At 38.1% G+C, this 26,423-nt stretch overlaps 1 protein-coding gene across 4 annotated transcripts; it reads right to left on the bottom strand.

The window, feature by feature from the left end:
- Window positions 1-3,649: 3,649 nt before the first annotated feature.
- On the bottom strand, window positions 3,650-26,208 carry LOC138317978 (uncharacterized). 4 transcript variants are annotated; one of them, XM_069259976.1, is made up of 8 exons: window positions 26,049-26,207; window positions 25,393-25,449; window positions 25,096-25,167; window positions 13,086-13,148; window positions 12,851-12,910; window positions 11,237-11,374; window positions 10,761-10,828; window positions 3,650-4,585 (listed from the first exon to the last, which is right to left on the bottom strand). In XM_069259976.1, exons 1-8 carry the CDS (start codon window positions 26,053-26,055, stop codon window positions 4,532-4,534), a joined length of 519 nt encoding a protein of 172 aa, XP_069116077.1. In that variant the 5' UTR covers window positions 26,056-26,207; the 3' UTR covers window positions 3,650-4,531. The 4 variants fall into 4 exon arrangements, with proteins under 4 accessions (XP_069116077.1, XP_069116078.1, XP_069116079.1 ...); XM_069259977.1 differs by having other exon boundaries at window positions 12,851-12,907; XM_069259978.1 differs by lacking the exon at window positions 11,237-11,374 and having other exon boundaries at window positions 26,049-26,208.
- Window positions 26,209-26,423: the final 215 nt, after the last annotated feature.

The following is a 26,423-nucleotide window of genomic DNA, read 5'->3' as shown; positions in this document are numbered from 1 at the left end:
CGTCTGACTCAACTACTGCGCGGTTTCTAGGACGATGGCGGGAAACATAAGACGACCCGCGTTATGAAAATTAACATTTTATTTATTTTAATTAAAATTTTCTGAAGACGATGATGAGTGTCATATTAAAGATGAGTTAATAACTTTTGCGATTCTACAAAATTATCGATCACGTTTTACATTCCCATTTTAAAAATAAAAGCCGTTTTGGAAAGGTAATGGGCCTTTAAAAGTGAAAATCTTTTCGATATTTATCAAGATTTATTAACAAAGAAGGATAACTCTCACGTAATTTTCTGACTTTCGTCTGTGTTACGGTAATAACTTAAAAATGATTAACAGATGTTTATGCCCAATAAAAATACGTTTGTTGCAAACAAATGCCATGTTGGTTGTTTTTTGTTGTTGTTTTTTTTTCATTTATTTAAAGGAATACAAAACATTTAAAAATTGGATTGGAAAATAATGTAAACACCATGTAACTACGTACGATGTTGAAATAGTTGGAGTAACGAGCAGATATGGAGGAAAAACAGAAAAATTACAATTATTTTTGTTTGTTTACAGTATTAAAATCGCATGATTAATGGTTTATATGTACGTTTGTGTTTTTATATTTTATAATTGAAAAACGACTTTAAAGAGTTTCATTTTTCATTTTTTTAACGCTCGATGTTCCTTGTACCATACAGAGTATGGTTTTTACCGATCTTTTTTATCTAGACCCGTAGAACGCCTAAAATGGATAGAAGGGAGTGAATAGGTTGGCGTGTAAGCTTCCGTCTGAATTCAACAACAACAAAAACAAAACAAAAAACAACAAAACACACACAAACCCCTCACCTCTCCTACCTTTCACACCTAATCAATAAGTTGTTTTCCGTCCATCATTCAGTGCGAATTTATTCTGCGTGGCCATCCTCGATATTCCAGGGGTTACTATCACTGTCGTTACAGCCACCGTCCTCGATATTGCAAGGGTTACTAAAACTGTCGTTATATCCGCACTCTCGATATTGCAAGGGTTACTATCACTGTCGTTATATCCGCACCCTCGATATTGCAAGGGTTACTATCACTGTCGTTATATCCGCACTCTCGATATTGCAAGGGTTACTATCACTGTCGTTATATCCGCACTCTCGATATTGCAAGGGTTACTATACTTCGTTTATATCGCACCCACGATATTGCAAGGATTACTATCACTGTCGTTATATCCGCACTCTCGATATTGCAAGGGTTACTATCACTGTCGTTATATCCGCACTCTCGATATTGCAAGGGTTACTATAACTGTCGCTATATCCGCACTCTCGATATTGCAAGGTTACTATCACTGTCGTTATATCCGCACCTCGATATCAAGGTTACTATCACTGTCGTATATCCGCACTCTCGATATTGCAAGGGTTACTATAACTGCACTCTCGATTGCAAAGGTTATATCAGTCATATCCCACTCGATATTGCAAGGGTTACTATAACATGTCGCTATTATCTGTCAACAATGCTATATCCACCAAGCTATATCCCCCTAAGCACAATCACAGTAGGTTTGATACATTTGAGTGTGTTAAAAAGTGAAAATGCCAATTTCATAATTTTCATACTAACTAATGTTTCTGATATCAGAATGACCTTCTTTGTCTTTGGTTGAACGAACAGATGTCATTCCAAATTAAATATACATGTTTAATGTACATCAAAGTTAAACTTCTGTTTATGTTTGATATATTGATGTTATCAAATATGATTTTTAGTAAAGCCATGAAAATGCAATACCTGGGATCGAAAATCGGAATTCCCGGATGCAAAATATTAGTATTTAAGTTAAAATATTATTTTTTTTTCCAAAATAGTAACTGGAAACCATCAAAAACCCGATTAACTTTTGCAAACATACATCTTTATTTATGTGTACCTATGGTAGGTGTCGAGGTCAAATATAAAATCCATTATGTAGCTAGACCATTACAATTCAATTAGTTCGTACATTGGCGGAGTTGCCATTCTCTATTAATATTGTTTCTGATTCTTATATAAAAATCATGGTTATTATTTAGTACCCGTACCCCCTACATATCTTTATGTGTAGGTACGTGTCGTTGTAAGACCCGTTTACCCCCTACATCTTTATGTGTACCTATGGTAGGTGTCGTTGTAAGACCCGTTTTACCCCCTACATCTTTATGTGTACCTATGGTAGGTGTCGTTGTAAGACCCTTTACCCCCCTACATCCTTTAGTTATGGTAAAGACCCGTTTACCCCCTACATCTTTATGTGTACCTATGGTAGGTGTCGTTGTAAGACCCGTTTACCCCCTACATCTTTATGTGTACCTATGGTAGGCGTCGTTGAGTACATCTTAACACAAACAGGATACATACATGCAATGTACACATCATCCACAATTAAATAAAACAGTAGTTATGTCAAAAGTATTTTATGAATAATTTGTATGAATTTTGTAAGTGAAATCAGTTAAATATACTCCACCGCCGACAGAGCATAAATTATACACATCATATTTGAATAGTATTGGTGTTAATCATGTATGTATAATTAACACAAAAATAATATAAAACAATTTCAGTACTTCATTTCGTATAAGACATAGTGCCACGGATTATTTTTCGGGATGCAATTTTTTTTAATATTTTTTTTTTATCTTGAAGTAAAATTAGAAGCTCAAACTTTTCAATGGTGGTAATGGTGTAAAGTAAGTAACTTTTGCAACTGAAGAAAAATACTAATTCGTCTGCTCTTGTTTTTATTTAGAGAAAAAAATACTATTTTCTAGCGGTAGAGCATATTTAAATGTAGCCCTCTGACTGCAATACAAGTATCTAGATGTATACAGAATATTCTTAAATTTTCATATTCAATGGTTTTTATTATGGTGTGTTTTTTAGAACCCTTTTCCAGAATCTGGATCTGAAGATGATGGCTTGTTGTTCAGCAAGTATCCTATGGTAGGTGTCGTTGTAAGACCCGTTTACCCCCTACATCTTTATGTGTACCTATGGTAGGTGTCGTTGTAAGACCCGTTTACCCCCTACATCTTTATGTGTACCTATGGTAGGTGTCGTTGTAAGACCCGTTTACCCCCTACATCTTTATGTGTACCTATGGTAGGTGTCGTTGTAAGACCCGTTTACCCCCTACATCTTTATGTGTACCTATGGTAGGTGTCGTTGTAAGACCCGTTTACCCCCTACATCTTTATGTGTACCTATGGTAGGTGTCCTTGTAAGACCCGTTTACCCCCTACATCTTTATGTGTACCTATGGTAGGTGTCGTTGTAAGACCCGTTTACCCCCTACATCTTTATGTGTACCTATGGTAGGTGTCCTTGTAAGACCCGTTTACCCCCTACATCTTTATGTGTACCTATGGTAGGTGTCGTTGTAAGACCCGTTTACCCCCTACATCTTTATGTGTACCTATGGTAGGTGTCCTTGTAAGACCCGTTTACCCCCTACATCTTTATGTGTACCTATGGTAGGTGTCCTTGTAAGACCCGTTTACCCCCTACATCTTTATGTGTACCTATGGTAGGTGTCGTTGTGTACATTAACACATACAGGATACATACATGCAAATGCACACATCATCCACAATTAAATAAAACAGTATGTCAAAAGTATTTTATGTATAATTTGTATGAATTTTGTAAGTGAAATCAGTTAAATATACTCCACCGCCGACAGAGCATAAATTATACACATCATATTTGAATAGTATTGGTGTTAATCATGTATGTATAATTAACACAAAAATAATATAAAACAATTTCAGTACTTCATTTCGTATAAGACATAGTGCCACGGATTTTTTTTCGGGATGCAATTTTTTTTTAATAATTTTTTTTATCTTGAAGTAAAATTAGAAGCTCAAACTTTTCAATGGTGGTAATGGTGTAAAGTAAGTAACTTTTGCAACTGAAGAAAAATACTAATTCGTCTGCCCTTTGTTTTTATTGAGAGAAAAAAAATACTATTTTCTAGCGGTAGAGCATATTTAAATGTAGCCCTCTGACTGCAATACAAGTATCTAGATGTATACAGAATATTCTTAAATTTTCATATTCATAAACGATTTGGCAAATACAGCTTTATGGGCTGTTGGTTGCAATATGTATGACCCCTATTGATTTGCATTTGTTTTTAAAACCCTTTTCCATAATCTGATCTGAAGATGATGGCTTGTTGTTCAGCAAGTATCTTTATGGAAGTCTCCAAAACTTTCACCTTTCAGATGTAGTTTCCAAATGCAAGCGTGAAGAATTATCTATGACAACAAGTAAGATTGTGATTCCATTGCTATATTCTTTGATATTTGAGACATCTGCCAGATCAACGATTTTATTCGTATTTTATTTGAGAAGATCTTAAAATTAACATTCAAGTCATTTCTGTTGAAAATATAGATTAGAACATTTTTATTTTAATGTTTGAAATGGTTTTCTTCCTGAAATTTCTGGAAATTTTGCTGAGCAAGTGACCATGGATGCCATGTTTGTCAAATCAAGCACAGTAGCTGCTGGTGACTGATCCTGTGACGTCATCATTTCTCGTACGCTGAAAAACAAAAGAATATGTGTATCAACTATAATTTTCCATCTTTTCATTTTTCCATTTTCTTTCTCTCTTGAGGAGTATGACGAGTCATTTGTCATCGTTTTGTTATGTCTATAAGTGTATTTATTTTGACTCCACGATAAAACCTGGCATGTCCTTACATGACCCTGGCTGTTAATAAGACGTCATCCTCGATACTCCAGGGGTTCCGATCATTTACGATCTCTACACCCCTGGACCATCCTGCTCCGATCAACTATGATCTCAGCACCCCCTAGACTATCTCATAGTAAAATGGGAGGCAACAGAACATAACAGGTCATTTAGGGCTTTAATGCACATCAAAAGAGACGTATAGCGGTACATTGTGGTTAACTGTGTGGCTTTCCTCAGAGCTGCCTTCAGTTTTACAATGATATAATCTATGGTGTAGAGACCGTAAGTGATCAGAATCCCTAAGAATCGAGGATGGCCTTGAACTATCTTATTGTAAAACGGAAAGCAGCTCAACATCTGAAAAATCTGAACCAATCACAGGCCTGCAAAGTTGCCTTTGAAGACTACAGAGACAGCGACGCCCTACTTCAAAGCCACACAGTCAACCACAGGACCGTTTACATGTACTCACAGTAAGGACCGTTTACATGTATTTACAATACGGACCGTTTACATGTATTCACGGTAAGGACCGTTTACATATCCTCACACTAATGACTGTTTACATGTACTCACGGTAAGGAACGTTTACATGTTCTCACAGTAAGGACCGTTTACACGCACTCACGTTTAGGACCGTTTAGATGTACTCACGGCAAGGACCGTTTAAATATATTCACGGTAAGGACAGTTTACATGTACTCACGGTAAGGACCGTTTACATAAACTCACGGTAAGGACCGTTTACATGTTATCACAGTAAAGAACCGTTTACATGTATTCACGGTAAGAAACGTTTACAACTACTCACTTTAAGGATCGTTTACATGTATTCACGGTAAGGACCTTTAAGGACCATGTTTACATGTACTCACGGTAAGGACCGTTTACATTTACTCATGGTAAGGAACGTTTACATCTATTCTCACGATAAGGACCGTTTACATGTAAGGTAAGGACCGTTTACATGTACTCACGGTAAGGACCGTTTACATATATTCACGGTAAGGACCGTTTACATGTACTCACGGTAAGGACCGTTTACATAAACTCACGGTAAGGACCGTTAACATGTACTCACAGGTAAAGAACCGTTCACATGTATTCACGGTAAGAACCGTTTACAAGTACTCACTTTAAGGATCGTTTACATGTACTCACGTTAAGAACCGTTTACAAGTACTCACAACTTAAAGGACCGTTTACATGTACTCACAATAAGGACCGTTTACATGTACTCACAATAAGGACCGTTTACATGTACTCACAGTAAGGACCGTTTACATGTACTCACGGTAAGGACCGTTTACATGTACTCACGTTAAGGACCGTTTACATGTACTCACGGTAAGGACCGTTTACATGTACTCACGGTAAGGACCGTTTACATGTACTCACGGTAAGGACCGTTTACATGTACTCACGGTAAGGACCGTTTACATGTACTCACGTTAAGGACCGTTTACATGTACTCACGGTAAGGACCGTTTACATGTACTCACGGTAAGGACACTTTACATGTACACACGGTAATGACTATTTACATTTACTCACGGTAAGGACCGTTTACATCTACTCACGGTAAGGACCGTTTACATGTACTCACGTAAGGACCGTTTACATGTACTCACGGTAAGGACCGTTTACATGTACTCACGTTAAGGACCGTTTACATGTACTCACGGTAAGGACCGTTTACAAGTACTCACGTTAAGGACCGTTTACATGTACTCACGGTAAGAACCGTTTACAAGTACTCACTTTAAGGATCGTTTACATGTACTCACGTTAAGAACCGTTTACAAGTACTCACGGTTAAGGACCGTTTACATGTACTCACGTTAAGGACCGTTTACATGTACTCACGTTAAGGACCGTTTACATGTACTCATAGGTAAGGACCGTTTACATGAACTCACGTTAAGGACCGTTTACATCTACTCACGGTAAGGACCGTTTACATGTACTCACGTTAAGGACCGTTTACATGTACTCACGGTAAGGACCGTTTACATGTACTCACGGTAAGGACCGTTTACATGTACTCACGTTAAGGACCGTTTACATGTACTCACGTTAAGGATCGTTTACATGTAAGGTAAGGACCGTTTACATGTACTCACGGTAAGGACCGTTTACATGTACTCACTTTAAGGACCGTTTCTATGTATTCAAAGTAAGGACCGTTTACATGTACTCACGGTAAGGACGTTTACATGTACTCACGTTAAGGACTGTTTAACATGTACTCACGGTAAGGAACCGTTTAACATGTACTCACGGTAAGGACCGTTTACATGTACTCACGGTAAGGACGTTTACATGTTACTCACGGTAAGGACTGTTTACATGTACTCAACGGTAAGGACTGTTTACATGTACTCACTGTAAGGACCGTTTACATTTACTCACGGTAAGGACCGTTTACATGTACTCACGTTAAGGACCGTTTACATGTACTCACGGTAAGGACCGTTTACATGAACTCACGTTAAGGACCGTTTACACGAACTCACGGAAAGGACCGTTTACATGTAACTCACGTTTTAAGGACCCTTTACATGTACTCACGGTAAGGACGTTTACATGTACTCACGGTAAAGGAAGGACCGTTTACATGTACTCACGGTAAGGACTGTTTACATGTACTCACGTTAAGGACCGTTTACATGTACTCACGGTAAGGACGTTTACATGTACTCACGTTTAAGGGACTGTTTACATGTACTAACGGTAAGGACTGTTTACATGTACTCACGTTAAGGACCGTTTACATGTATTCACGGTAAGGACCGTTTACAAGTACTCACGGTAAGGACCGTTTACATGTACTCACCGTAAGGACTGTTTACATGTACTCACGGTAAGGACCGTTTACATGTACTCACGGTAAGGACCGTTTACATGTACTCACGGTAAGGACCGTTTACATGTACTCACGGTAAGGACGTTTACATGTACTAACGTTAAGTACATACTAACGGTAGGACTGTTTACATGTACACACGTTAAGGACCGTTTCTATGTATTCACGGTAAGGGGACCGTTAACATGTACTCACGGTAAAGAGACCGTTTACATGTACTCACGTTAAGGACTGTTTAACATGTACTCACGGTAAGGACCGTTTACATGTACTCACGGTAAGGACCGTTTACATGTACTCACGGTAAGGACGTTTTACATGTACTGAACGGTAAGACTGTTTTACATGTACTCACTGTTAGGACCGTTTGACATGTACTCTCGGGTAAGGACTGTTTACTTGTACTCACAATAATGACCGTTTACATGTACTCACGGTAAGGACCGTTTACATGTACTCAGGTTAAGGACCGTTTACATGTACTCACAGTAAGAACCGTTTAGATGTACTCAAACATTTGTGCACATTTGACAGACTTGAAGATTGGCCATTCTGGAAAATTATTAGAATAGTCTATATATTTCCGGTTACCACGTGCATTTAGTTGTTAAATTTGATTGTTTGAATCTTGTCGAAGACAATATTAGACTTCTTCACTAAATTCCCTCAAGCAAATGTGGATTTTGAATCGGGAAACACTTACGAATACCAAAATAAACAACATCGCATGAAAAGTGAGAAATATTCTAAAACCATATAACTATATTTAAAGATGCTCCACCGCTGACAAAAGGTATTTTTTCACTATTAAAAACAGGAGCAGACGATTTAGTGTTTTTCTTCAGTTACAAAAGTTACTTACTTTAGACCATTACCACCATTGAAAAGTTTGAGATTCTAATTTTACTTCAAGTTAAAAATATAAAAAATAATTAATTGCATCCCGAAAAAATTCCGTGCCACTATATCCTATATGGAATGATGTACTGACTGCGCATGTACCAAAGGCAAAGTAAATTATTTCATATTATTTTTTGTGTTAATTATACGTATATATACACGATAAAAACACTAATTATTGTTCAAATGATGAATACCATTTATGCTCTGTCGGCGGTGGAGCATCTTTTAAATGATAGCAAATCAACTGAAATAGCAATTGCAATATGTTCTTGGCCAAAGTGAATTTTTCAACTTTAGTTCACATCCCACCCCGTTAAAACGCGTGTTAATCCATGATTTTCGGTGTCTACTCACGAAATAGTTGACTTTTATTTTTGTAGAACATGAACAGATTGTTGATTAAGAAAAAAAATTGTTATTGTAATTGTTAGAAATAGCACAGAATATGTAGAAAAATAGGTCATAAATACTATGTTTAATTTTTTTATTGAGGTGGTCGAGGACTGGTCCCTTCTTACGCAATTACGTAAACTTAATATCAATTTTGTTTAAAATATTCGTCATAAGTTTTTCATCAGTTGAAATAACACAAAATTCTCCCATTGCTTACTATTTTAATTTTTACAGACAAAAATCCGTTGTTTTTTTGTTCGAGCACTTGTCAGGGGAGTCTAGTATAGTACTATTGTATGTATATAAAAAAAATCACCACAGTTAGTTTAGTATAGTTTTGAATGGTTGTCAACTAAATATCGTTACCTCCATTTAACCATTGGTATATACGTTAATAGTTACCAAAGAAGTAAAATGGTTACTACGTTGTAACAATTTCCCGTCAGCTTCTGGGGGGCTTCGCCCCCCATACCCCCTACCGGGGCTTCGCCCCTGGTCCCTGAGCAGGGGGCTGTCGCCCCCTGAACCCCCAGGCATGCAGACCTATCCAGACCTAGCTACGCCACTGTCTATGGTGTAGAGACCGTAAGTGATCAGAATCCCTAAGAATCGAGGATGGCCTTGAACTATCTTATTGTAAAACGGAAAGCAGCTCAACATCTGAAAAATCTGAACCAATCACAGGCCTGCAAAGTTGCCTTTGAAGACTACAGAGACAGCGACGCCCTACTTCAAAGCCACACAGTCAACCACAGGACCGTTTACATGTACTCACAGTAAGGACCGTTTACATGTATTTACAATACGGACCGTTTACATGTATTCACGGTAAGGACCGTTTACATATCCTCACACTAATGACTGTTTACATGTACTCACGGTAAGGAACGTTTACATGTACTCACGGTAAGGACCGTTCACACGCACTCACGTTAAGGACCGTTTAGAGCTACTCACGGCAAGGACCGTTTAAATATATTCACGGTAAGGACAGTTTACATGTACTCACGGTAAGGACCGTTTACATAAACTCACGGTAAGGACCGTTTACATGTACTCACAGTAAAGAACCGTTTACATGTATTCACGGTAAGAACCGTTTACAAGTACTCACTTTAAGGATCGTTTACATGTACTCACGGTAAGGACCGTTTACAAGTACTCACTTAAAGGACCGTTTACATGTACTCACGTTAAGGACCGTTTACATGTACTCACGGTAAGGACCGTTTACATGTACTCACGGTAAGGACCGTTTACATGTACTCACGGTAAGGACCGTTTACATGTACTCACGGTAAGGACCGTTTACATGTACTCACGGTAAGGACCGTTTACATGTACTCACGGTAAGGACCGTTTACATGTACTCACGGTAAGGACCGTTTACATGTACTCACAGTAAAGGACCGTTTACATGTACTCACGGTAAGGACCGTTTACATGTATTCACGGTAAGGACCGTTTACATGTACTCACGGTAAGGACCGTTTACATGTACTCACGGTAAGGACCGTTTACATGTACTCACAGTAAGGACCGTTTACATGTACTCACGGTAAGGACCGTTTACATGTACTCACGGTAAGGACCGTTTACATGTACTCACGGTAAGGACCGTTTACATGTACTCACGGTAAGGACCGTTTACATGTACTCACGGTAAGGACCGTTTACATGTACTCACAGTAAGGACCGTTTACATGTACTCACGGTAAGGACCGTTTACATGTACTCACGGTAAGGAACGTTTACATGTACTCACGGTAAGGACCGTTTACATGTACTCACGGTAAGGAACGTTTACATTTACTCACGGTAATGACTGTTTATTAAGAACCGTTTAGATGTACTCACGGTAAGAACGATGTCGTGTAGCGATTGGGTTGCTCTGTGTTTCTTTTCAACGTTGAACCACAAGGATTCTGGAATACAATATAAATAATACAGTTTTTTTTTATTGGTGGGATGTTGTATCATCAATGTGTTATATATTTGTATAGTGTATATATAGGATCTTCGTGTCCATTTCCTTTGAAATCAAACGATTTTTTAATCGCTCCAGATTATATTACACTATAATTAGTGACAAACTTGTATATGTGTAGTATATAGCATAAGGAAGCAACCCGAAATCCATATGATCTATTACCTAAGAGAAACTTGTATTTCAATCATTTATCGTGCAGGAAATTAATATTGCTTACTGATTTACTTCATTAACTTCTGAAAAATATTTGAATTCGACAAATTCTAAACCAAGAAGAAGGATTGCCAATTGAGATTCATTCCTTCCATTTGTTGCAAGCCATGGAGAGAATAGTCAAGCCTACCATTGCCAGTCTTGGAGTAATCTTTCTTGTATAAAAGGTCGTAATAGATCTTATTTCTGTCGTCGTTTCTCCTCCTCATCGCCTCCTCCTCCTCCTTAACAGACGTGTCACCTTCCCACCGCATTGAAAATTTGTTTCCTGTTGTCAATTAAGTTGTGGTCTACACTTACACTGTTCTTAGTAATTGTAAAGAAATGTCTACATGTACATATGTAAATGTTCATCTAAACATACCTAAATCATAAAAACAAGAATTTTACAGTGCAAAAAACTACGCTGTAACTAATGTCTACAAGGCACCACACATGTTTGTCTGGTCATTGTCAAGAATTTCACAGCTTATTAATTCATCAAACCTTATGGTTTAATTTCAATAGAATACTGAAGAAAGAATAACATGTCACGGGTATACAACTCTAATATTATGTCTAAATTCCTTTTCTATTTTCTAAAATCCTTTTCATCATCTATCATATAGGGTTATTGATAAGATATGTTACCGATATTTGCATTATATGAACATTACCATGGGAGTTTAGAGTTTGTAGCATAAATTGCAGTCTGATCTATTAGAGTTACTTCCCTTCGTTTCAAGTTCCACTCCCTTTGGTAAGAGCATATGGCCCGGTATGTAAATACTGAGGTATACAGTGCATAGATTGGGAGTAGGTTTGTATTTTATGGGTTTTTAAGCATGCGTATGTCATGGTAACAAAAGTATATTGAAAATTGCAAGAAATAGTGATTTTTAACCCAAATCACACACCTTCCAGATACATATTTTGTAAAATTAATAATCTTCATAGCAGATATCAGCATATTTCGATATACATGTAGTTTGTAATTTTTGAGCAATCTTACCTCGTTCCATGGGTAAATTAATTTTTGCTGAGCAGGATGTTCGCACATTCGAAGTCTCGAGCCCATTACGGGAGTTCCTTATTAAAGCCTCCAGGGATTTGGTTTGATTTCGTTAGTTTGACGTCCTACATTACAGTCATGTTTAGATAGCGGAGGAAAACTAGAGCATCCGGAGAAAACCCGACACGGGGTTTCCCAAAAGTATGGAGCTACCTTAACTGCCCTACACGGGATTCGAACTCACGACGCAGAGGTGGATGGCTTGTGGTTATATATGCATGAATGTCTGGTTCGGAACCTGTAAACCAGTCGGTCACCGCGGCCTCTAAACGCCTGTATAGAAGTCTCATTAATTATCATTAATATACTAACTTGAGAACATAACATTTTTTTAACCTTTCACATTAATGCATATATCACATATGGCCATTCGGTGGTACTTAATACGGCTACCTTCAGTATTGACGGAATAAAACGAAGGGAAGTAACTCTGGTATATCAAATTGTCTTAATTGAAATTCCCTTTCTTTCTTCCTCCATTTCTGTGATAATCATTTCTATAGTATAGCAATTTTCATTTTTTTTCCATTAAAATACCAGGTAGTTAATTTTGATTTTCTGTCTATATTAATGAAAACATTTTCATTTAAAATATTTTCAACAAAAAATCACTGTTGTTATAATAATAGATCTAATATTCTTGGAATTGGAATTTATCGGAGTTTTTTTATGTTGAGTTTATATAATACTTACCTGGTACGTCTGGGAGATATCTTAACCACGCAGGTGTGATCATGTCTGTCTCTGTAGCTGCTGAGGAATGAAGAATTGTTAAAAAATGGTCATAATTTTTTCCCCTTTTTTAATTGAATGATTTCCTTTTAATCAATGACTTTGATATTTACATTCCTTTTGTTTTTTGCATTTTGGCTACTTCCGTCGAACTAGACGACCAATAGTTTTAGCGACTATATATATTTATACGTACTGTAGTCGAAGCCTTCCTCGGGATTTGGTTTCAGTTTGATGTAGGAGGTTTTCCCCAGCTTACCTTTTGATAGAAAAAACAAAAGGAACAAATATGTACAGGCTTTAACCTCTTGTTTATTTTGTCATACAATGAACCCTCAATAATCCGGACAACTTTTCAGTCCCAGCCGAAACTGTCCGGATTACGAATTTCCTGGACTTTGCCCAGTTTCATGAGCGTTCCTTAACTCTAAGGAATTCCTTAACTTAAATTTCCCCATATAAAAGCATTACAAAGGTTAAGGAAACAATCTTAAATTAAGGAGCACTTCCTTAAAATCTGTAATGTTTTCCTATGGATAATTTTAAGTTAAGGGATTCCTTATATTTAAGGACTGTTCATGAAACTGGGCCTTGCTGGGTTCTGTTTTCTTTTCTGTACTAACCACATGTACATGTAGTCGATAATATACAATGTACTTGTTGGGATTAAACAGTCTGGTCATAGTATACATAAAGAGAGAGAAAACCCTGTGTCCTGCCCTGTCCTGTCCAGCTTCATCAACTTTACATATACATGTACTTAAAGTTGTATGGTCTATAACTTTCGCTCTTTTTGTCATAGTAAAATGTGTTCAAGTGTTATACATATTTTTCTCCGTCTGCCTGAGTTTCAAACTTTCTAACTTTACCACTTTTTATAAAGTTGCAGCACTGGAAGTATCTTTAATTTTTTCATTTCAACAAATTTTATTGACAAAGATGTTACAAGTCAAATGGATTAAATATTATTTTAATACAAGAACATGTTATATTACTAATTAGACCAAATGTTACTCAGATATTGACAGACAATGACCAACAGTCCATGTGTATATATATATACACTTGTCATTGCTCTCAATACTGTTAAATTTCCTGAAAATAATTGAAAATATACACATCTATATACTTTTAATAAGATATGTGTATGCTGTATATAGAATAAAACAAAGAAACAGTATTAAAACAACCATGCTCAACAAAATACTCCAAGTATATCTTTAATTATAAAAGTAAAAAAAAAAAATTTAACGTGTACACGTGAAATATAGACTCGAAACATGCCGAATCATTCCGAACTCTTCCGAACATCGTCTCGACAATCTCGAAGTAAAACGAGGGTTGTGAAACCAAGAGAAAACATCAACAATTTTTCATAAACAAAACATGTGGTCGACCTCATCAGACTCTATCTACACAGAAAATAATGCTCGCACATTACTATATTTGATCCACACAATATTTTACGGTAATGTGTAAATTGGATGTTTCAAATACTCTATCTGTGGACATATACCAGCATGATTTGCTCATATAAGCCAGAAGGAAAACGTAAACAAACACATGTGCGCTTACGCTAGTTATCTGGCTCACAACGTGCAGGTCGTGTCGAACGTCAGTCAAATGATACGATTCGGAATCCGAAGTCACTGAACATGGCGGTGATTGAAGGCGCTTTATTCAAAACCAGGAATATATGATTCCTAGATTTCGGCTCTCTTATAGGCCGACATATGCTTTTGGGGAGCTAAATCATCAAGTTACATGTCAATGTTTAAATATCAAATGTTTAAGTTACATATCGTTACAGTGAAATTAGCAGCAATACAACTTTAACATTAGGAATTTAACTTTTGAATTCTCCATAGAAAAGCATTGCGGAAGTGAAAGGGAACACATCTGTTAAGTAATTATAGCTCTCCTTAATGCTTTCCTATGGAGAATTTAACTTGAAGTCCCACAACCTTTCCGTAACGATTTTTAGTTTTTAGAATTGTAACGTAAAACGAGTTTGATATTTTTTTAGAGTCACAAAAGTTATTACAGTGAATACTATACTTATCATCAAATTCTAAACAATTTAATCAAACTGAATTAAATGTTAATTTTCATAATATATTTCACGTCGTCGTCCTAATTACCGCGCGTTAATTGACTGAACCAGACAACAAAACAGCGTAAGGAATCTTCTCTGTTAACATAGAGATTAAAATCTACGCAGTAAATCATGAATTTGGATGATGTTGATGTTGTAACCCCATCTTAGGCCATCGATATCAATGTTCTTATGTTATTACTGTTTTCAAAAACTTTTTTGGAAGTAAGGGTCAGTGGAAATATAAGTGTTTTATTTCTAATATTAAGACAAAGTCTGGCTAGCTAGTAAACAACCCTGGAGTCTACTCATCAAAATCACCCAGCATCACTTCAAACTCACACAAAATCGTAAGACATTGCATGTATATATATATACATGTGTCCTTACATTTTTTCAGAGGATTTTTTGTTTGTTTGTTTGTTTGATTAATTAACGTCCTATTAACAGCTATGGTCATGTAAGGACGGGCCCCCATGTATGCTGTGTGATGCGTGTATGTTGTGTGAGGTGCGTGTTTTGGGAGACTGCGGTATATTTATGTATTGTCTTCTTGTATAGTGGAACTGTTAATTCAATTAAAATATCAGAAAAATATTAATTTGAAATACTCCTTCACATAAAAATAAAAATAAATGGAGAAAAATAATCTGGAAATCTAAATATTTCGATGAAACATTGTTAGATTTAAAATTAAAAATAAAATCCTTTTACCATGGGGATTAGATAAAGATATCTGTAAAAATCGTATGTACTGGGCTTAAACGGTCTAGATCTGTTGCTAGGAATTTCCATTTAATTTCAAAAGAATTCCGGTCTCATTCATAAACGCCACACGTCGCGTTATCGCATAACTTCACTCGGTCATTTGGACCAGTTGAGCTAAAATGAGTAAATGCTATGGCAAGCCAATTTAAAATTTATTGAAGAAGCAAGGTCCATCCAGAATTTGATCGAATTATATAAGATATCATATATTATTATATTCGATATCAGGCCCTTCAGGTCAGATGAGCTTTACAAATGTTTATACAAGCGTGGGGTCATACGGAACTAAGGTCTGGTTTCTAGTTCAGTTAAAGCTTAAACGGAACTCAGGTCTGGTTCCTAGTTCCGTATTTGCTTAAACGGAACTGGGGTCTGGTTCCTAGTTCCGTTTAAGTTAAACGGAACTGGAGTCTAGGTGTCAGATCCGTTTAAGGAAACTTGTGTTAAGGAGATTAATTCTGTGCTGTATTATTCATGGAAGCTCTAAGTTCGATTCCTGTATATAATAGGTAATTGAACATGCAGTTAGAGATAGGAATCCTAATAAACGGAACTCGGCTCGTTGGCCAGTATGTTTGTTAAACGGAACTCGGGTCTGGTTCCTAGTTCCGTATAAGTTAAACGGAACTCGGGTCTGGTTCCTGGTTCCGTTTAAGTTAAACGGAACTGAGGTCTAGGTGTCAGATCCGTTTAAGAAAATCTGTGTTATAGAGATTAATTCTGTGTCGTATCGCTGCTGAAAGCTCAGAGTTCGATTCCGATATATAATATGTAATTGAACATTCAATTAGAGGCAGAAATCCTAATAAATGGAACTCGGCTCGTTGGCCAGTACTTTTGTTAAACGGAACTCGGGTCTGGTTCCTAGTTCCGTATAAGCTTAAACGGAGCTCGGGTCTGGTTCCTAGTTCCGTTTAAGTTAAACGGAACTCGGGTCTGGTTCCTAGTTCCGTTTATTAAACGGAACTAGGAACTAGGAACTCGCAACCAACTTCAGCCCTCCATACTTTATATTGACAGAAAGGAAACGGGTATTTTCTTTAGGCAATGGATCCTACTCGTCTTCTTCACCCAGTTTTATCAACAATACTTATGATTAACAATAAGGAATCCTCTATAGCATTATATAGTTAAATTGATGTGCATTTTATCGAACTGCAAGCATAAACCAAAACTGCCTTCGAAATATACATGTATATTTGTACCTATTGATCTTGGTTAAGAATATCCTTCCGTGAGTCAACAAAATAGATCACGAAGAATCACCTGTTTTGTGAAGTAATTGTCACAAAAACTCTTACAGTTGGAAATAGCAAAACAGGCTCCACGATTTGCTTAATTTAAATCTCCATCATATAATGATGCTTTCAATATCATATGATTATGAGTGCAAATCAATAGTGGTAGAGAGTCAGTCCCAGCATTTTTTCCAATTTTGAATTCCTTTAAGGATGCTACCATCGCAATATATTTACACTTGCTAGGCTTGGTCACTATACGCTAATACTAGCCGATTTTGTTTACCATAACTGCATGGTAACATTGAACTTTGAACTTGCGTAAGGAAATGTTCTGTGCAACGTAAAAGGACTACTTTTTTTAAAAGAAACACATGGCTTTGTTTACATTTTGACGAAACATTACGTGTATATTGTTGTTTTTCATAGAATTTTGGAAAAAAATGTATACAATATATACATGTTTTATATTTATATATGATTCAAAAAATTTTTAAATTAACAATTGTATAAAGAAACGGAAAATATCCCGACCGGGGCGACGTGCTTTCATTTTTGTTAAAAATGATGGGTGTCAAATGTAAACATTACCTCTGTGCCTATGTTCGTCCTACGATCGAGCCTTTGGGGTGGACGGGTGTGAGACCCTCTGATAGAGGTCAGTTATAAACATATCCTCTTGTCTTTGTTCTTTGAGTATTTAATCATGTGTATTATAAAACATGCACCGCTAATAATCCACGTGTTGACAGTTCCGCGTCACCACAAATACATTGTATCCATCGAACACAAGTGAATTTGTTTCATCTATCGATGGCGATATGGATCTAAGCGTAGATTATATAATCACATGGCTCCCAAGGATGTAATACCGTCAAGTCAGACGACATCTCAAACACATTGAGCTACTTGAAAATCGGTGTTTTGACAACTTGGGCAAACTAAAGTGTGTAAGCGTGCGTCAGGTTCGCCTCGCTGCACAATAACGGTCACCGAGTTCACACATGTGTCCGTGTACAAATTCTTTATGTTATTACGCTATATATTAACTTTCAGCAAAATTGAATATATTAAAGTTCTGATCTGATAAAATAAAATTATCTCTGAAATTTACTTTGTTTGTCATGTTTATTTTACACTAAAATATTGAACTTTTTTGTCGTCGCGGATGAATAATTCTACCTTACGTGAAGCGTCATCATTCGCTGTTCAATTGAGTAAGCTCCTCCCACTTTTGACCGACTTTTATTGAATAATTACGTCACTTTCAAATGACGATTTTATTGCATAAAATATAAATAAAAAAGTCGTGTGAGTGTAAATATAGGGATTGGATATCGTTTTTATGTTAACCATGCTTGTATGGAGCAATTCCTCTAAGAATATATTCAATATGGGGCGCTAACGCGCCCCATAGAATATATTCTTAGAGGAATTGCTCCATACAAGCATGGTTAACATAAAAACGAAATCCAATCCCTATATGAGTGAGTACTATCCCATACTTAATTTCAGAGAAAAAGTCGTTTATATGGAAATAAACAAATTGACCCCTTTTGGCCCCGCCCCTCAGGCCCAAGGGGATAAGCCACACCCTTTTTATAATTTTGTATCCTCGCCCCATACAGATACTACCTTTGCAATATGAGTTGTTATATATCGTGCTTAGTTTTAGAGAAGAAGTCTTTTATAACGAAATTAGAGGGTTTTTTTCAATGTTAAGCCACTTTCATGATATAATACTTACTATAACTTTATAATTCAAATTCACTACATACACCAATTTTTATAGCCCTGAAAACATTATATTTGAGAATCCCGTCTCCCTACCGTACCTTATTTCGTACTCGACGAGAGTATATAGAATGATGTCCCTTCCTAAACACCTCTATGTAGCCACGAGGCCAAATGACTGAGGATGAAAGGGAGGGAGGACAGAAGAGTTGAACCCCATAATGTCATTGTTAGTTTTACATCATGTAAATTGGTTTTACATTGAAAAACCTCAATTTCTTTACAGTAATACGCTACTATAACTTTAGTATGCGAATTTGTCTTTCTTACCGTAATGGCGAGTCCGAAGCCAGGCAGCCCAGTCAAATGGTAAATGTAGGGGACAGGCCCCAGGCAGAGAATATAAAACAGGGTTGAATGAACAAAGGTAAAAACGGATATACCTCTCCGTGGAAAGAGGTGCACCATTGTGAAACCTGCTCGCATAAGGTTAAAAGACCATAAATGCATTTAATGTATACTGAGGAGGAACAGTCACAGACAGAAAACAGTCCATCAGAGTGGAAGGACAGAGACCGGAGGTGAAAGTAGACTGACCACGCCAAACGGCAGAAGACATTGATGTCCTGGTACAAGGACCTATTGCGGAGAGCCAGAGAAGTCGCAAGGGCTCTAACCTCATGAGCCCTCACCTTGCATTCCGCATGATATTGATCATTAGACGGCTCATAAGCAATCTTGATCACCTGACATATCAATGTGGAGATGGACTGGAAGGAGATATCCTGCTGACCCTGTTTTAAGGTCCCGACAGGAACAAAGCATCTGATAATTCTCCCAAGACTCAATAGAGACTGACAGGAAAGGGATTCTAATGGAATGGGGCGAAAAACCTGGTTCCCAATTCTTTGCCCAATTTTCAGGATCAGTGAGAAGGGTAACGGCAGAGCTAGCTCTTGCCCATGAAATACGCAAAGAGCGAAAAGACAATGCATAAATATAACTTCTCATGTGGCCTGAGGCAACAGCAAGCAGAAAGACAGTCTTAAAAGTTAAAAACTTTATGAAGTCCGATCCTAAAGGCCCATTAGAAGCCGAAGCCCCCATTTATGACTCTAAAACGAGTTCTAGGTTCCACTGTGGAGCTAACTACTGTACGTTAGGCCTGTCCAGATTGAACCATTTAAAGAAAAACAAAGAAATGAAGATCCTACCTCTGGTTTACCACGGAAAGAAAGTACACTGGCAATAGCTGTGTGATAGCCTGCAATAGTACATGATTGTGCTCCCTAAACAAGACAGAGAAGGAAACTCGCAATCAGCTGGGCAGAGGCCATGACCGGATCAATCTTCCTGACGCCAATCAAAGAAGATTTTCCAGCGTGACTGGAAGGCGGCAGAGGAGAAAGACCTAATTGATCGGGCGATGCGAGCTGACATATCCGAAGAAAAGCCTGTCTGAGCTAGGACTCCTGAAATCACGTCCAAGCGTGAAGGTAACGTTTGGGGCCGATGCTAACGAAATACATTTGTTTTTGGTGAGAGAACCAGAGGACGAGCCACCAGAAACGACAAGAGCTCCGAAAACCAGGGTTGACGCGGCAACAGTGGCGCTATCGGAAAGAAGGAGCAATAATGCTCTAGAAACTTCTGTAGAACCCTGCGTCCATGGCCCAAGCCATTTGGTTTGCCACGGAGAGACAAAGGTTGACAACTGATTATTGAGAAAAGAGGCAAAAAGGTCGAGGGATATAGATGCCGTTCTGTCATAACCAGCTGGCGCCGTCTGGAGATTATCCGCCAGAACATTTGCGCTTCCTGGAAGATGCTTGACTAAAATTGTTAACTGCATTTCCTTATAGATAGGAATAATACGGAAATACTGATAGCGAGGGCACAAAGGACGTGAGCTGGTGTCCCTTTCTCTCCAGATAAGCGACCACTGTAGAGTTGTCCGTAGCCATTCAAACTGCATTGGAATGCAGAATCTTCTAAAATGTCTGCAGAGAAAACAGAAGAGCCATCATCCTCTGCATGTTCCCGAGACCACTCCATCGACTGGCAATGGATGTCGAGGTAAGACCCTAACACTTCCATGAACACATCCGTGAACATGTTAACGGTGGGAGCTGGCATGACCGACAACGAAACCCCCTGAAATACATTTGTAATTGCCTTTCAGAGTACTGCACCGAGCAAACCCCATGAGTTGAGATAACACAGAATATTTAGATACCAACGAGGGGCCAGCCGTTGAAGGTCAGAGGAATATCTCTGGCCTTCTCGAATTTCTTCAAAGTTGGAATGACAATACCATGAACCGTGTGGAAACGGTTTCCCAAGAAGACAATGTTTTAAGAAGGGGAACATCATACTCTTTAAGGAACTAAGCCAACTCTAAGCAAAAGTTTCATGACCAGACGGGTGTTCCGATCCAAAGATTCCCGAACTAGATGGATCATTAGGAATTCGTCGACATAGTTGTGAACATGTCTTCCCTAGAGTGCAGAAATCACACTACAACCAGCAGCAGTTGATGGGTCACCAAGCTCCAAACCTCTTGCGGATCAGAATTATTCTGGAATAGAAGCCGAGTGTGTAGTCCATAATAGGCACCTCCTCGACCGCGCCCTTTAAAAGCATGGTCCTTAGTTCCTCCCGGATAGAAACTGCCATCTCCGGAACCCCCGAAGGAGGGAAAAAATACATACTTTGACACAAAGTGCGGATGCCGCAAGTATGGAATGCCAAACCGCTCCTTCACTACAGAAAAGGCTCAAGGGTCCTGAGTGATATCCTTCCATTGACTCTAGAAAGAAGGTGGACTGACGATCTCCTACAGGAAGATGAAAACGAGGAATATCGAGACCTTCACAGATGGAGAATTGTTGCCTTACCCAAACCCTAATTTACGAGAGGAGGACTTGAATCTGAGACTGGCTGAATTCTCAAGAACAGACCTTTCGTATGGAACGAGCAAGGACGGAGAGACGAATCAGGAACTTTTCGTCTTGTCCCAATGATTTGTACTCTTCCTACCCTTCCCAATGTTACCATTTAAAATAAGGCTTTGACTTCGGTCGCATATAACAGTGGGAGCAGAATTTCTAGCTTTCTTTTTTGGTGGTACTGACCTCTGTGAGGTAATGGCCTTCAACGTCTGAATTCTCTTCAAAAAAGGCAGAAGGGACCACGTCTGACATTGACGAGTAATGACACCTTCAAAGAAGCCAATCCTCTCAATGTCCTGTTCAGGGCAGAAGTTTTCAAGTTTATATATGACATTCTGGATGGAGAGACGCAACAGCCTCTCCATCGTGTGGTGCTCCTTGGAGCCGAACACTACCTGGTTCATTGACCAAGTTTCCAGAGTTCAACACTCAAGCTTAGCAGGCAAAGAGGACGGCAGTCTATCGTGTATTGCATAACCAGGGGCTTGAACCTTTGACCAAAACTGAGGTGCAACAGGGCTAACTTAAGCGTGCGAGATGAGGAAAAAATCTTCTTCATAACTCGAGTTAAGATATGAATGCCATTGACCACTTTTCCTTGTTAGATAAACACCCGTCATATTGTCCAATGAAAATGTCCAGTTAAACATCTTATTACACGTGGGAATCATAATAAACGAACTCATTGGTCAGTAAAAGCACGTGAACTGAATATGGAATTTGATTGCGTTGGGTTAAAAGGAACTCGGGTCTAATTCCTAGATTCGTATGATTTAAACGGAACTCGGGCATGGTTTTTCGACTCCGTTTCTACGCTATATTGAGTTTTTCTGTGATTATAAGTTCCTAAAGGTTCCGAAGACGATTACTGTTAAATACTAGAACACTGACACGTCAAAATAGGCCCCGCTCAAGGTGCTTTGCGATTAGGAAAAGTAATATTTTGACAATGAAATGTACAATTGAAGCACTGATTTCGAAATGATTGATGACAGTATATATTACAAGATATCTTAGAGGATTCTTGGCGCGTACCAAAGAATGATGTATGTCTGACGAAAGAGGAATATTTTCTCTGCTTTTTAAACAATAAATATTAAAATCCAAGATGACTGCCTCTTGGCCATCTTGTTGATTTTGTTTGATTGAGTTGTATGGCCCATTTGGGGCTATCTTGTTGATAGATCGGTTCAAAAATGCCTTATACGCAACTAGGAACCTAGGGGAAACCAACCTCTGAAACTTCAGACAGATCCCTTTGGTGCTTAATAGAGATAAATATCTTCAACTACCAAAATCAAAATTGTTTCTCTGTCGGCCATCATATTGACCGATTGGCCCAAAAATGTAATATGCAGAACAAGGGCACTAAGGTAACCTACATCTGCAATTTAAGAAAAAATTTTAAAAAAGAACTAAAAAAGGACAGGCGGACGGACGGACGGACGGACGGACGTACAGACGGACGGACAGATAGACCGACAACCTGATTACTATAAGGCACCCGTATTGCGATACGGGGCACTATTAAGCATCAGGATATTCATTAAAGTCTTTAAAGGCAATGTATAGGCCAACATCGGCTTAAACAGAACTAGGAACTGGTTCCTAGATCCGCATAATATTAAACAGAACAGAACAGGTCCCGTTGTCGACTTCGTGTAAAGAAATCTATACTGAAATGATTTTTACTTTGATTACATGGTCATGAAATTTCAAAGACAATTCCTGTAAAAAATATATCTAAAAAAAGTCACATCTATGCAAGCGTCGGCTCTAAACTGACCTCGAGTCTGGTTCCTAGTTCCGATCAAATAAACGGAACTCGAATATGGTTCCTAGTTCTGTTTGAGCTTAAACAGAACCCGGGTCTGGGTCCTAGTTCCGTTTAAGTTAAACGGAACCAGGGTCTAGGTGTCAAACCCGTTGAAGAAATTCTATGTTGTATTATTCATGGAAGCTTTAAGTTCGCTTCCTGTATTACAATGGTAATTAAACATCTTATTACAGGTAGAAATTTTAATAAACGGAATTTAATATCTTATACGATGCAGAAATCCTAATAAACGGAACTCGACTCATTGACCAGTATATTTGTGTTAAACGGAACTCAGGTCTGGTTCCTAGTTCCGTATAAGCTTAAACGGAACTCGGGTCTGGTTCCTAGTTCCGTTTAAGTTAAAAGGAACTGGAGTCTAGGTGTCAGATCCGTTTAAGGAAACTTGTATTAAGGAGATTAATTCTATGCTGTATTATTCATGGAAGCTCTAAGTTCGATTCCTGTATATAATAGGTAATTGAACATGCAGTTAGAGATAGGAATCCTAATAAACGGAACTCCGCTCGTTGGCCAGTATGTTTGTTAAACGGAACTCGGGTCTGGTTCCTAGTTCCGTATAAGCTTAAACGGAACTCGGGTCTGGTTCCTGGTTTCGTTTAAGTTAAACGGAACTGAGGTCTAGGTGTCAGATCCGTTTAAGAAAATCTGTGTTATAGAGATTAATTCTGTGTCGTATCGCTGCTGAAAGCTCAGAGTTCGATTCCGATATATAATATGTAATTGAACATTCAATTAGAGGTAGAAATCCTAATAAACGGAACTCCGCTCGTTGGCCAGTATGTTTGTTAAACGGAACTCGGGTCTGGTTCCTAGTTCCGTATAAGCTTAAACGGAACTCGGGTCTGGTTCCTGGTTTCGTTTAAGTTAAACGGAACTGAGGTGTAGGTGTCAGATCCGTTTAAGAAAATCTGTGTTATAGAGATTAATTCTGTGTCGTATCGCTGCTGAAAGCTCAGAGTTCGATTCCGATATATAATATGTAATTGAACATTCAATTAGAGGTAGAAATCCTAATAAACGGAACTCGGCTCGTTGGCCAGTACTTTTGTTAAACGGAACTCGGGTCTGGTTCCTAGTTCCGTATAAGCTTAAACGGAACTCGGGTCTGGTTCCTGGTTTCGTTTAAGTTAAACGGAACTGAGGTCTAGGTGTCAGATCCGTTTAAGAAAATCTGTGTTATAGAGATTAATTCTGTGTCGTATCGCTGCTGAAAGCTCAGAGTTCGATTCCGATATATAATATGTAATTGAACATTCAATTAGAGGCAGAAATCCTAATAAACGGAACTCGGCTCGTTGGCCAGTACTTTTGTTAAACGGAACTCGGGTCTGGTTCCTAGTTCCGTTTAAGTTAAACGGAACTCGGGTCTGGTTCCTAGTTCCGTTTAAGTTAAACGGAACTCGGGTCTGGTTCCTAGTTCCGTTTATTAAACGGAACTAGGAACTAGGAACTCGCAACCAACTTCAGCCCTCCATAAAGTATTAACACAGTAAACTTGACGGTTATGGGAAAAAATAAAATAATTTGATATATATTTTCATAACTTGACCATGTATTATAACAAAGATTAAGATGCTTACTCTGAAGGTATTGTGTCCATTCTTGAGACGTCATATCAGTTCTATTAACCGAAGGAGGTTTGGCAACAGCTTCTGGAAATAAAATGCAAGACAATGAAACCTAAATACAAGCATAATAGAATATATCTAAGAGATGTTCTTTTCTTCGATTAAATTCGAAGCATATTATTAATGCCGAATTTCTTTTATGAAGACGGTTGGAAACATTATACAAATAGATCAATTATCTATCAAGTCTTAGGACAATACGTTAATCAGAAATGTATATGGCACATGTATACACCTAGACAAACTCACCTTCATGGTAACCAGCCAGACGCTTAGGTTGCAAGCCCAGTGATTCTCTAAGTAGGTCTATAGAGTTAAAAAGAGCAAAATGATAAAAGTAATTATTATACTGGCATAAGAATAAGCTTATAATTAATGTATACTATATCATAGGACAATTTTACGGCTTTTTACCTTTTTAGGCATATTGGAACTTCACAAGATATTGTTAGTCAATTTAGTTGTTAGCCCCTGTGACCTTGAATGTAAGTCAGAGTCAGCCATACCCAATATGCCCAATATGCCCAATAACCAAGTCTCTATAGTCCTTGTAGTATCATGTGACCGCTGACAAGGTAGAATATTATACTCTTCACGAAGAGTCTTTGATAGTATTCTTCATCTTCGGTGAAATAGCAATATAACATATTGTTAGAGTTCCGTTATTACAAGGAGACACACCATTATAAAATATAATACATCGCAATCTCCAAATACATAAGTGTACCTATACTTTACCTCAAGCATATACAACACATTCATACCATGACGCATTTCACGTGATACAAGAGAGGACGTCCTATTAGGACTCCAGGCTATCTGTGTGAACGTTAATCAACATCAGTCCACCAACCTCCGCCTGGATACATATATATATGTATATATGTGTAAATAGAAGAACATACCTTCCATCGATGGCAATAACCGTTGACTAATAAGAATGCTTGATAGACGTCTATAGCTAACAGCTCAGACGGAAGAGGGCAGTAGAATCTTGTTGTGCGGCATGGCACTATTGGCGTAACAATAGCAAGTCATTTATGACGTCATAAATTGACGTTATTGATCTTGGCGCCATTTTAATACTTGAAAGGGAGGTAAATTAAACGTGTTCCGTAGACTGGGTTGCCTGTAGTAGCTTTTCTACTCTCCGCTAGGCTTCGCTCCGAAAATACAACTTAGTACTTATGAGCGCAGCCTAGCGGAGAGAATTGGTACTAAGGCAGGAAATCCAGTCTACTCGTTCCGTTGTTCCGCATAATTCCCGACCGAACGATTCT

The sequence above is a fragment of the Argopecten irradians genome, chromosome 3 (assembly GCF_041381155.1).
Source record: "Argopecten irradians isolate NY chromosome 3, Ai_NY, whole genome shotgun sequence".
NCBI lineage: Eukaryota > Metazoa > Mollusca > Bivalvia > Pectinida > Pectinidae > Argopecten > Argopecten irradians.
This window is presented reverse-complemented; position numbering and strand designations above follow the sequence as displayed.

What these genes read in the sequence shown, in the direction of transcription:
- LOC138317978 (XM_069259976.1), bottom strand. An exon ending in TCTGGCTGGTTACCATGAAG is followed by an intron (nt 25,168 to 25,392) that starts GTGAGTTTGTCT and finishes TTTTATTTCCAG; the next exon opens with AAGCTGTTGCCAAACCTCCT. An exon ending in TTACTCCAAGACTGGCAATG is followed by an intron (nt 10,829 to 11,236) that starts GTAGGCTTGACT and finishes ATTGTATTCCAG; the next exon opens with AATCCTTGTGGTTCAACGTT.